The following is a 14,013-nucleotide window of genomic DNA, read 5'->3' as shown; positions in this document are numbered from 1 at the left end:
CGTTCCAAATGCCTTGACAACGTGGAAAGCGACAAATCAAACTGGAGACTATCATGATAATTTAAACAGGGATATGTTTATGAAATGAATGAAAGAAAAATTGCTGCTACATTTGGAGCCAAGGAGTGTTTAATAATAGACAACGCTCCTTACCATAATGTTCAAATCGATGAAGCTCCAAGCTCAAAGAGCAAAAAACAAGAAATGAAAGAAGAGCTTGTGAAACACAACATTCCTTTCACCGATGCTATGTATATGCCCGAGCTGTGCAAACTGATAAAATTGCACAACCAAGATTTTGCCGCTATATCCTTGATGAAGTTGTTCATGAAATATTAAGACTGTCGTTATATCATCCGGATCTTAACCCATATGGGCTGATGTTAAAAGCTACGTCCCTAATAAAAAAAATCTTGTAGTTAATTAAAAAAATAAAAAATCTTGTAGTTTTCCTCAAGTTAAACGCTAACCGAAGAGAATATTGCTAGCATGGGCCAAGAAGACTGGGTAAGAAAGTGCGACCACGTAAAAAAAATTGAAAACGAGTACTTATCAAAGGAAAGTGAGATCGACATCCTCATTGAATCGTTCATTTCATTGGGGAGCGATTCGGTTCTGACTCCGAGAGCAATGATGAAGAGTCAGTTGACATGAGCGGAATTGAGCTGCTTGAATTAAAAAGTGAAGGTACTTGAAAAAGTAACTAATGACGTTTTTTTTCGATTTGTATAAAATATGCCTTGATTAATACTTCTTCATTATGTCGTCATTGTTAACGTGTGCTAATAGTTAAATGGTAAGTCGTAGTGATAATCGAAACATTTTTTTAATCATTTAATTGTAGTGTAAATACTGTAAAAAATCGCTTTTTACTATTGTGAAATATTTCACAATAGCTTTTTAAAATTTATGAAATATTTCGTGATAGTTGCAATTAATTGGCAGAAAATATGCTTTCAGGTATTACACTACCTAATTATTTCATAGTACTATTATAATAACACACTTAGTCATCGTATTTTATTAAATAATTTAGCATTTTATTGGATAAATTGGGATTAAAATAATATGTGTAGATTTTTTTTATCTCCGGAGGCACCGTTAGGTATTACTTCAGAGGACGAGATGAATAACAATTTTTGTAGCGTGTGAAAATGCCATACTTGACCGGAATTCGAACCCAGGACCTCCGGATGAAAGGCCAAGACGCTACCACTCGGTACTTTATATATAAAGTACCTTATTATAAGATCGTATTTTACGTTCCCCCAACCCCTTCTCAGACACACGTGTGTCTGAAGGTTAATAATTACGTGGAGTGAATAATTACTGTTTACTTCTTCCACAAAAATCGCCGCCCCAAAACCGCGAATAGGTATCACCATTTGTAAGTTCCCTATTACCTTCCTTTCCTTTCAAGAAAGAAGAAAGAGGGAACGAGCCCAGCAGCCATCAGCCCAGCAGCCACCTGCCCAGCAGTCACCTGCCCAGCAGCCACTGACAGCACAGAAGAACGAAGAAACCTGCACTTTCCCCCGTTCAGCCCTTCGGGGCTTCGGGAATTACAAGGTTAATGGTATGTAACTTCGGTTACTACCAATTCTTGGAAAGTGCAGGCCAAAGAAGAACGAAGAGGTCTTCGGAAGAAGAAGAGGGAGAAGATGAAGAAGAAGGAAGACCAGCCACTCGTCTCAACATCACGGACTGGAGTCCGGAACAGAGCCCAGCAGAGATGCGTCCTGAAGGGCAGCCATACCAGAAGCGGATGAAGAGCTTCTAAACATCCTCTCCTTTTCAAAACATACAATAAGATAAAATAACCCAGCAATTGCGTTTTTAGTGTTAAAAAAAGCAATAGCATTTATTTGTTTGAAAGTTTGATTAAATATTATGTAATATTGCTTCACTTTTGGCAGAATGGCCACAAGCTTGTTAGCTCATCATGTTATTAAAATTTTTTAATTAAGTTTGATAAAGTGATAAAATATTATTATTAATAAAATAAATAATTTTTTTGAAATCAGATCTTTTATTCAGTTCTTCAAACATATTTTTATTTGAGAATAATTAGATGTAACCTAGAAAGCTGTAGAAATAAGTACTCAAAAAGATGTAACTGATCATTTGTCAAAAAAGTAAGCATTATTAATACTATTTGATCTGTATGAAAAATCTTGTTTCAAACTATGACATTCTTGGTTTACTTTTCTCTTTTCTGTTACCATTATCTCCAACATTTTCTTGCTATCAATTTTTAGTTTTCAATATTTTTCTATATCTACTGTTATATAAATTTTACTACATTTTAAAGATTAAATTGAGAACAAATCTCATGATTATTGATTGGATTCTACTACCTTCTTTTCTTGTAATCAGCAATCCTTTAGTGCCATAAGCTAAGAATTGTAGAAGTAACTTATGCAGTACATCTTATTCTTATATGGATCCTGGCATCTGAAAATAATTTTCATCCTTCAAGAGAATATAATGATCACAACTAACTTTTCTTTCTTGTGACAAAGAGAGATTAATTAGTACCAATTTTTAAGTAACAATTAATAATTGTCCACAGTATGCACTCTAGTTTATTAAATTTAACTTTGGTTCCTTCCTTCATACCTTTAGGCAAAGTAGAATCCTTAGAATGCAAAGAAGTATAGTTTACCATCTTACCTACCCAATAATAATATAAAGTTTATTTCTCCAAACAACTACAAACAGTACAGCATTTTGATTGTAAATACACTAAATATATTTAAATAATAATGTATGTCACTCATTACATATTCGTCTTATTTAGGTATTAACTCTATGAGCAGTCAGTGCTACAAAGAAATAATCTTCATACAATTTTATCGAGAAAAAATGTGCAGTACTGAATTATTTAATTTTTATTTATCCTTTTAAAAAAATTACTAAAGTAAAAATGTTTAATGAAGTAATATGTGCAGAACTATATACATTACAGATGTTATTGCTACTTAAAATCACTATTGCCAACAAAAACTTAGGTTTTTTTATTGGATAAAGCAAATTTGATAGTTTAGCCAAATGAGGAAACAGTACTGGTTTTGTTTAGTTTTAATAGAGGAAATATAGTTTTATTAAGAGTGGCTCAATTGTGTTTACTTCATTTATTTTATGATAATGATTCTGTTTTTATCATTATTATACATTTCAGACCATCAGAATTAATGACTAAATGGAATCTTATTTGCGATATATATAATGCATTTATGTCATATAACATGTTCTTTCTTTTCCTGTTTAGCTTGCGGGAATTACCGTTCAGGTATTACTTCAGAGGATGAATGAGGATGATGTGTATGACTGTAAATGAAGTATAGTCTTGTACAATCTCAGCTTGACCATTCCTGAGAAGTGTGGTTAATTGAAATCACACCAAAAAAACACCGGTATCCACAATCTAGTATTCAAATCTGTATAAATCTATACAAAACTGCCTTTACTAGGACTTGAACATTGGAATACTTGACTTGCAAATCAGCTGATCTGGGAAGATGCGTTCACCACTAGACCAACCCGATGGGTCTCGATATGACATGCTATTTTTTTATTTCTGAAAATAGCAAAAACACCATGCATTAAATTACCATTTTTTATGACATTACATACTAATATTTCTGTTGTAGTCTCTTCTTCCTGAGAATATTCTACTGTAGCGATGTCACATAAAAGTTTAGTTCTCTAAATAGTCAATATTATGATTGTTTTATAATTTTAGGCCTTTATATTCTCTCTGGCAATTTAATTTAATTAAAAATTGACAGTTACACTGCAAAAATATAGTTACTAGTGTAATTTTTAACAATTTTTCAGAACCGTCATCGTTTGAGAACAGTAATTTATGGAAGATATATTTTAATAATTCTAACACATAGGATAAAAATCTGTAAAGGTGAAATTGTGAGACTTTTCCTTTAATTAGTATCCACACACAGCGATCTTAATATACTGCATCTACAAAAAATGTTCTTAGAATGAAAACATTCTAAATAAAATATTCTTTAATTTTACATAAAGAGGAAGTGAAACAAAAATTTTAAATATATTACTTTAGATTTTCTCTCAAATATTTTATAATACACCAAGTAACCTTGATTATTTCTAATCTTGTACATTGGTTTGTTTATATTTTCTTAGGTTTAAGATTTTGTTGAAGTTTGCAACTTTATAGGTGTAAAAACTTGAGATTATTAGTGTATTAAGTGTTTTAAAGATAGGTGGGCAATGTGAATGAGAAGGTACAAAAATGCTTCTAATAGCCTTTTTAAGCATTTAAAACTTTTACCAAGTTATCTTTGACAGCTCCCAAGCAACAACAGCATACAAGAAGTGACATTAAAAATTCCTGTAATTTTTTAGTAGTTTATATTTAATTGAAATACAGTTTGCAAAGCAAACAGATCACTTAATTTCTGGAGTTTCCAATTATAAAATTATATTTTTTCTCTCAGAAAATATACTGATTCTATTTTATTAAATCCTTCTTTATAAATCATTAACAATTTTGTATGATTTAAAATTTTCTCTTTTACAAGTTTGTTTTACACAAGTAAATTGTTTGACCAGAATTTACCTTCAAATTAATTTCAGAAAAATGCTGTGAAATACTATTAATTTTTAAGCAAGTTTCATTTTCCAAGATAAAAAAATTTTTGTTTTGCCAAAAAAGTGGTTATTATTAATAACCACTTTTTTTCTTGTATTTGCAAGAATATTATTCTTGCAAATACAAGGATACTTCCAGTATTAAAATTGTAAGTTACAAAAGAGGAGGCCTAAAAATAGACAAGAGTACTCTTTTTAAGAGTCTCTGGACTAATAAGTCTAACACTAAACTTTATAAAATTAAATATTCAATAATTCTGTAAACTGAGTCCTCCCTGTTAAACATGATGAAAACCTAAAATAAGCTACCTTGCCTGTACAAAAGGACAATAAAATGCTAATATTGACAAGTCAAATTCTTTAGAGATCAAAAAAACATTTCACCACAATCTCACTAGTAACAGTTAACAATGTTGAAATTTTTCTAAATAGTGTTCAAAGTGTGGCAGAAACAATGTTTATTATTTAAATGTGAACTTCTATAGATTAATAATTAATTTAAAACTATCATTAACAATCAGAAATGTAACAAACAAAGGAGGCTTGAAGATATATGATTTATATATAATATAGAGTAGTCTGACTAAGAAAGAGAAATAAGGAAAAGGTACTGCGAAACAAATCTATGAGAATATACAATCTACTATGCTCTGGAAGAGGATGAAGGCATCTTTGCTGGAGGAAAGAAAATAAAGAAATAAATAGGTTTAGACAAATAACATTGAGTTATTAGAAGACTAAGTATAGGATACTCAATTAATGGTTTCAAAATTAACTTTTTATTGTAGTAAAAACAAAACAAACAAAATTCTAATACTATAAATAATGTAACTATTTATTTATCTGTTTTATGTTTAGAATTTTTGGCACGATTTGAAGTTTTGAATACAGCAGGATCAATGGTGTTATTTGGCAACTGCTTCCAGTTTTGATTCAGCCAATAAGATTCTGATGCAAAAAGATGAGGAGCAACCATCATCATCATTTGCTGAAAAATGTAGATAAGAATTATAGTAAACACACATATAAATACATCTAAAGCAAAAAGAGATTAGATTGTGGGAACCTACCATTTTCATAATAAAATGAATAATGTGAAATATAACTGAATATTTATTTTTCGTTACACAATAGTACTAAAAGGAAAGTCATATCATCTTACTTATTTATTATTGAGCAGTACATCTCTAAAACATTATCCACCATTTATCCCATAATGCTCCAGTCTCAGTTAGGTTTTGCATTGCTGCTTGCAGCATGTTGTCTGGTGTGGCTGTAATTTCCTCCTGCACAGTGATCTTGATTTAATTACTAGCTCAGTTTCATTAGTATAGTATTAATTAAAAATTTTAGTAAATATCAAAGAATATACTTATGATCCAGGAGAATTTACTAACTGTAGATTGTCTCTTCTGAAAATCACATAGCTTGGAGAATTTACCAAACAATTATCATGGATGGTGAAGACCACTGATCTGGCAAAATGGGCTTCACTCCACCTAATAGGAGTCATATACTTTGGAGATCCAAAGATGTTAAAGTTCTGAAGAAAGTAAGTTCCTTAACATCTTTATATATCTAACTGAAGCTACTGAGATTGCTAGCACATCCACTTCAAAGGCCAATTACTCAAAAACTTGCTAAGGTACACCAAACAAGTAGACTGTGAAGAGGATGTTTATGAAACTGCTGAGGATTTGAATTAGACTATTAACAAAAATTTATTTGATTGCTGTCAGTTGAATGAAATTAGGCTGTATTTAATGGAGCTATATCATCAATTAAGTTAAAAATGTTTAGAAATGTAGTGTTGATTTGTTTTGACATTCATTAGCTCTTCCACATGTTGATAGTAAATAGAAATTCTTTTGCAGAATCTTTCTTGCAAAGCTAAAGCTTTGTAAGCTTTGCTAAGCTTGCAAGATAAATAAGGACAGCACAGCAGCACATTTTTTGCTTGAGTGCTGAGGACTCATTATTATCGTTTGCCTCTCTGTTGTAATGTTTACTGGGGTTCTGGATGCACAGCATTTAGTGATTTCTTTTTCACTGCAAAATTAGTTAACTGAAAGTTCCACATAAAAAATTTACTACTGTGCTTTAGCTTGGAATGCATCATGGTGTAGAGTAATTGTGAGAAATCTTGTCAACATTTAAAAAAAATGTTATTATAAATGCATGGTGTTCACTTTCTATTGCTCCTAAAAATGGCATCTTATCCAAATACATAGTAACATCACATTCTACTAAGCATTAATATTTCCTATCTATTAATCTTGATAGCTAGGTTTGCTTGGCAGAATTTTATGTACTTTAATCCATAAACAAAAAATTCCAGCCATATTGTACAATAAAGGAAATTAAGGGAAGTTTTGAAGAGCTAGATTTTCAGCCATATAAAGGACTGAGATGGAAATGACAAGATTAAATTCCAGTCAAATTGGTATTTATGAAACTTGACAAGATCATAAAACAAACATTTTTTCCAAACATTCCTTACCTACATAGTAATATATTCTTCAAGTTTTGGGAAGGCTTATGTAGAAACTAATTTGCTGATGGTTATTAAGCTAGCTTGTTTATAAACTCATTTGCTGAAGCCTGTCTTCAAATTTCATTTCTTTATGTGGTTGAAATTCAGTTTTCCCCCTCAGAACAGACACTGATATATTTGCAAATGGATTTACAACCTGGCCAAACTTCTGATAGAAACAAAACAATCCTTGTGGTTTCAGTGATAGTTCCAAGTAAGTCATAATAAAATATTTTAAAATTTTCTTGAAAATGCTTGCTATAATCAATTAAGTTGTAATGTGTTAAGAAAAGCTAGACATATTATTGTTAATTTATAAAATAATGCATATTAAAAGACATCACCTCAGCCCATGGTGTGAGACCAATAGGAGTAAAATGAAACTGCCATTGAGGTAAACCCTGATGAACAAGCATCATTCTAAAGTATTGAGAAAATGAATCTGCAAGAAAATGCCACTCATAACTTCTATCAAGTAACCATATCCTAGATTCTCCAGGTCTTTGCTCATCAGAAGTTGGTTCGGTATATACAAGACATACCTGGAATAATAATAAATTATTTTAATGTTTTAAATTGTTGACAAACAATAAAAACCATCCATATCAACTACTTAATTCAAACTGTTTTGCCTGACTCAGGTTTTTTATAAACTAAAAAGAAATGGCTCTTTCCTTTCTTAGGAAATGGTTGCCATGATTTTTTTGTTTTAAGAGTTTTTTCACCCACAAGGCATATTTATGGGACTACAGAATTAATTGTTAGCTTCACATATTCAAAAGTATTGAGTTTGTAGCTGTTATCTGATAAGTAAAAAATTCATATGTTTTGATTTTTAATTTGTTGCATGTGTGTCCATGTCCTTGTATTTGCATAAGATTATTTGTAAAAGTTTGTTATTGTTCATTGTGGTTGTGTCTATGATTGATTAAAACTGGTTCCTTAATGAAATTTTAATGGTACAGTTAGATTAATTTATTTACTTAAGGTTTTATTGTTTATTAAAATTGGGTTTATTAACTTGTAGTTATACAAATGAAATTCTTTTTCATAGTTTTCATTGCTGCCATGTCAGATTGAGCCTATACTTGAACTTACCAGGCGTCAATTGCAGCAACATATGATGACAATGATTGTTTAAAATGGTCTTATCAATCCTCACTTCCATCAAGTGAGTTATGTGTTCAGTTAATCATTTTTTAAAAATAAAATGAAAAATTTGTGCTGAAATTTTTATCACACTCTTTTTTGTTCACGTAAAGATATTTTTGAAAGAAAATATGAGCCAAAATAATGGTTTGAATTTTAAAAAGGAAAAGTGATGTTTATATTGAAGAAAGATTAAAGAGCTACCTGATGGTGCAAAATGGATTCATACAGAAACTGAGAGATTTGTTTGTTCATGAGCACTTACTGAAGTTGATGAGTATTAAGTACAATGTATTAAAACTACTGAACATTACTTGGAAATACTAGAAACATAAATAAAACTTAAATTAAAAGACTTGCATTTTTTGAAAAAAAGAATTAAAAAAAAGAAGAGAATTATTCATTATTTTTACTTCTACTTAATTTTTATATAAAATAAATGTTATAAATGTATGTTTATATATTAGGAACAAGGATTTTCAAGTTTGGCTATTATTAATCACCTCATCTAATTGCTCACTGTATTAAGGAAAAGTGGTTTTAGTAGTATTATTATTATTACTGGCTTTTTAAATTTACAAGAAAATTCTTTCTGAGAGATAAAAGAGCTCCTTTGTAATTCCTTCACATCACTGCTGTGTATGTCACAATTTATTTTTTCTTTGTTATTTATTATATTTTTTCAAATTTTTTGTAATTAAAATTGAACACAGAAGACAAGCTGTGGATCCAGAAAATATTATGGATGCATAAGAACTTTTCAAGCAGCTGGTATGTGTGTGTGCACGCACTCTAAGGAACTTCAATTTGTCTATTTTATATATTATACAGGCTTTTTTTATTTTGTGTACACTGCAATAATACAAAATGTCAACTTAATTTCTAATACAAACAGCAATTTATGTATACTATATAATTACACATCATTCAGTAATATTTTTAAAAGAGAAAAAAGTTAAAATATAATAACAGTAATTTATAAATATTACATATCACTTTCAATTCAATAACTTAATTATGTTCTATTTTTACAAATATCTTTTAAAATAAAAAGAAAATTATAAAATATCAAATAAAATAACACATATGAAAAATAAATATATAGATGCAATGTGTAGAATAAAAATTTCAGTAATTCTTGCTTACCGATTTTAAATTAATGGAAAAATTGATTTTCAAAATCTTTTTGTTAAAATTGACTTAGAACTTTCGTAGCACATTAAAAAATCGAATAAATAAATTATAGCTACCAAAGTCTCACTATTAGTTAATGATTTCAGTAGCCCTTGAGCTTTAACAGAAGTATCCTTCTCTTTCCATCTTGGGATGGGTGTTAAAAATTCACAATCATTGGCAATAAATACCTGAATTGCAATACAGCATTGTAACATTCAATCCATCTTGTTTCAAAAAGTTGAGTTTAGGTTTAGGGCACTTAGGGTTTAAGATTTTCAGTCTGTTATTTTCAGTCCTTGTACATGATTTTGGAGGGAAGGCCATTACCCCAATAGTCCCCATCTGGATCTGTCCTTGCAGAAGGAAATGTTAATACTTTATCAAGTGAAATACTTTTCTGATGTAAAATAATAAACAGTATGCAATAATATTAAAAAAAAACAAAAAAACGGTCATTATTGGGACTAATCAAAATGTGATGAATAAATTTACATTAAATAACATGTACTTTAAAGGTAACCTGATTTATCTGAATATACACCAAATTCTGACACAAAAGTTCTTTCTACAGTGTCAAAGAATTACTTTTAATTCTTTTTCCCTCATACATTAATGTATGTAAATGAGAATACCCTAAAAAAAAGTCATTCCTGTATCTTTCTTAGAAGTTGAGAAAAAGGTACATAAAACCAGAAAAATGAAGTTTTCAGAAAACAAAGCTTAAAATTTTAAATACTTAGCTTTTACCTGTCAATACATTCCTGAAGCATATGATGCGTTTGCAGCTTGATCCTCTTCTTCTAAGACTTCTTTTAACACTCTCTTAGCCTTGCTTTTTTTTTTGAAACCTTTTTTGTTAGTTCATTCAGTTCACAATTAGTTCTAGCTATCCTTCCTCTATCAAGTGATTTCATCACCTGGGCACAATTGACACCGAGAGTCTTTTCAAAACTAAGCATTTGATAATATTCCCTTTATTAAAATTACTTATGACTTCATATACACCAAGCTAAAGTGTTTGAAACCCAATAAATACCTTTTGCAGTTGTGTCAAAATTATGCTGTTGAGTGATTCATTAGGGTTCTTCTGTGTTTTACTTTTTACGCACCTTACCAAAAGATCTTTAGCTGATAGGTCCCTAAAAATTCCTTTTATTTACCTTTTGTACTTACCTTTTATATTTGTTTATCTTTTGCCTTGGCTTTTTGAAACTTACACCAGCTATCGGCACCAGGAGGACATAGTCCGTGTTGAGGTTTTTCATCAGTTGAACTCAAATGGCAAACTCAGTCCACACTGCTTTATACATTGAATATCAACTTTCAGTATGTCTCCTAATGGCCAGGCCATAATAATTTTGAATATTAATTATAACTGTGTCTGTCAGCCTACTACATCTACTCAGAGAACTGTCATAACTTAATTTTATCCTTCTGTACCTAAATTTCAGATTTCAAAGATAGATTAACACAGCATAATTTTCTGCATTAAAATACATGTAAAAGGATATCCAAGATTGTTTGTTATAAAGTAAAAAAGCCTAAAAGTTTAAAAGATATAATTTCTTAAAATGCGACCCTATCTCTTCTTAAATTTCTGTAATGTCAATAATTCTGTAGTCTTATTTACATTATTTAAGTGTAAATAATTAAAATGAAACTCAAAACAAATTAACTGTCCAATAATAGATAAAGCTCCACTATGGAACAATCTGGCACAGTATTATTCTAAGAACTGGAATAGTTTTATGTCATCAGTCAAAGTCTGGCAAATGTTAGGCAAGCAACTTTCTTCTTTTAAATTTTTGTGGGTGAACAACCTCTTGGATTATTACTGACAAATATGAAAAACAATAAAAAATATTACTAATAAGGTAACTTAATCTTGTTTGTAAAGCATGATGTGATAAAATTTTGAGGTTCCCATCAATATTTGATACACTCCTCCATGTATGCTATTCCCCATCAGTTAAAATTATTTGTCCATTATAAAGTAAGTGGCTTACTTCCAAAGCAAAACTGTTCATCAAAAACAATCTAATGCTATATAAAAGAGGTATTTTTTTATTAATTAAAAAATTCCACCTTTCAAAATAAAATAATACTAGCAATATAATATACTTAACCATCAGCAATAAAAATAGAGTAAATAAATAAATCTCTACAGAAACATTTTAGTAATTGGAGTTAAAAATTAATTAAATAGACTTACACTTAATGAAAGAACAATGTAAAAATAAAAATAATTGATATATGTATATAATGTTCTGGAGTACATAGAAGAAACTAAATTTTAGTTTAAACATTTCTCATTGAATAGTTATATGAAATATGAAAACATCATAAAATTATTAAATAAACATCTAACATTTAAAAAAATATTTAATATAGAACAACATAATGCCCTTTCAAGGTACTGAAAATTTTTTTTGCAAAGAACCTTTGGAGTGAATTAACAGCATCTTTTTAGTGAAGTTACCAGTAAGTAACTGTGGAGTACTGTTGGTAACAATGTCTGTCTTAAAAAGGTTAGGAAACCAGTTAAGTTATGTTATCAAATAATATGTCTGAGCGGCATTGTGTTTGTTCATTAAATGTTAGTATTGTGTTATGCTGCTTTTTGTTACATGAAATTTACAAATGCAAAAAGTTGACAAAAACACTGCATTTAGATTTTCATCAGTTTGAAAAAGATTTAATCCTAGCTTTTTGTAATGTAATTTGCAAGTGGACAAATACCACACTAAATTTTGAACATGTGTAAAAAATGTCATAAATATCTTAAAATTTATTTGTTTTATATTTGAATCTTATGTGGTATCATAAGTGATTTAAGTTTTATATATATTTGATTAGTGAGGACCTCAGGGCACATACCCAACCATATGTCTTTATGTAATCTGATGCTCTAAAAGTATTACACAAAGTATTTAAACAAAAATACCTTTCCAATATTTTGACATGGATCAATCTCAAAAATTTTACATTTTACACCAAAGCTTGGTGTATTTTCTTTATTACATAATTCAACATCCAATAGACTGGGACTTTCTGCATCATTTGATGGCTTTACTCCAGCTATTCTTCTTAGTTCCATAATTGAGTTTATCTTTAAATTACCAATTGGTAATATCTCACCTGCAATAATTTCAAACATGTAATAAAACTTGTTCAGAACATAGAAAAAACTATTACTAAAACTTAAAATTCTTAAAATTTAATGTGATGTGAAGCAAAACTTCATTAATTATTTCATATTGATACAGAAACAGAAATGATGAACTTTGTACAATTCTTTCTAATTTTAAAGCTGTAACAATAAACTCGATCTCTCTTTCCCTCTGTTTATGTGTGTATGTGTATGCATGCGTGCATCCAGGCTTGTATTATGATGAATGTGTAGTGTTGTATTTTAGCAACCTTAGCTAAAGAAATAAATTGATTAAAATACAGTAAAAACTACTTTTTTTCTATTAAAGCAGATACTTTTTTTATTTCTGTAAAATAAATTTTTAAGTTAAATTTGTTTTGTTGCTTTTACTGTTTTTTTTTTACTTAAACATTTCATATAATCAAAATTCCATTAAATAATGTTTTTGAGAGCAATTTTTTTTACAGATTTCATAGTTATATAAGCAATTGTTGAAAAATTTACAGACTAAATATAGAGCGGGGGGGGGGGGGGGTTAGTGTAGTATCCAGGTACTGAAAGGGTTCCTCTCAGACTGTAAAAAAAACCAAGGTAGACATATGTCATGACTTATTATATGTCTATGACATGGACATAGCAATAAATGTCTATATCTTATGCTAAAGGCGAAATAAAAACAGAATGAAATACAATATTAGAAATCTAACCTAAAACAAAAATTTCTAACTGGTATATGCCAAATGGCATAAATTTACAAAATAAATACACATTGCAGTAATAATCAAACATCAGAATATAGGTGCATGGCCTTAAGAAATAGCAAGACATTTGATAACATCATCAAATTGTTTTCTAAAATGTTTCGGATGTTAGCCCTTAATTTAAATTTATGATGCAATGGCGCATAACAGAAACAGTCCACAAGGATGTGATGTACCATTAGTTGGCAGTCATAGCGAACATAAACGGGTGTATCGATCTGAGTCATGAGGTATCCATGACTGAGCCAATGTGCCCTATTCGCAAATGGCAAATAATAACTTCCTGTTGATGGTTATTCCTGCATGAAGAGCTCTGTGCTCACTGGAGGACACAGTGTTCTTAACTGGACAAAGTTTATTGTTACTGGTAACATTACATTTACTCTGGCACTCATCATGAACCACACTCTTCAGAAAACTGACAAGATAGTTTGAAACAACGCAATTAGTGAAAGGAGGCTGCAAAGAAGCCTCTTTTGCCACTATCGGTGTGCTCAATGCCTGAAATTCCATTATGGCTGGGGATCCAGCAAAAGCTCACAGTTATTTTATGCTGATTCATTTCAGAAAAAAAAACAGACTGAATATCAAGACAACAGGGTGTCTGAAAT

At 29.9% G+C, this 14,013-nt stretch overlaps 1 protein-coding gene across 2 annotated transcripts in view; it reads right to left on the bottom strand.

Annotated features, from left to right (window-relative positions):
* Positions 1-5,394: 5,394 nt before the first annotated feature.
* LOC142321943 (tubulin polyglutamylase complex subunit 2) overlaps positions 5,395-14,013 on the bottom strand; it is a 47,431-nt gene continuing 38,812 nt past the window's right edge. For both annotated transcript variants that reach the window (XM_075360476.1, XM_075360475.1), the window contains exons 3-5: positions 12,435-12,628; positions 7,510-7,707; positions 5,395-5,620 (exon numbers count right to left, since the gene is read on the bottom strand). In XM_075360476.1, the coding sequence (XP_075216591.1) occupies positions 5,468-5,620; positions 7,510-7,707; positions 12,435-12,628 (545 nt within the window). In that variant the 3' untranslated portion in view covers positions 5,395-5,467. The remainder of the gene's footprint in view (positions 5,621-7,509; positions 7,708-12,434; positions 12,629-14,013) is intronic.

This window comes from Lycorma delicatula, chromosome 3, assembly GCF_047948215.1.
Source record: "Lycorma delicatula isolate Av1 chromosome 3, ASM4794821v1, whole genome shotgun sequence".
NCBI classification, from domain to species: domain Eukaryota; kingdom Metazoa; phylum Arthropoda; class Insecta; order Hemiptera; family Fulgoridae; genus Lycorma; species Lycorma delicatula.
Note: the sequence above shows the minus strand (reverse complement) of the source record. Positions and strands in the feature narration are given on the sequence as shown.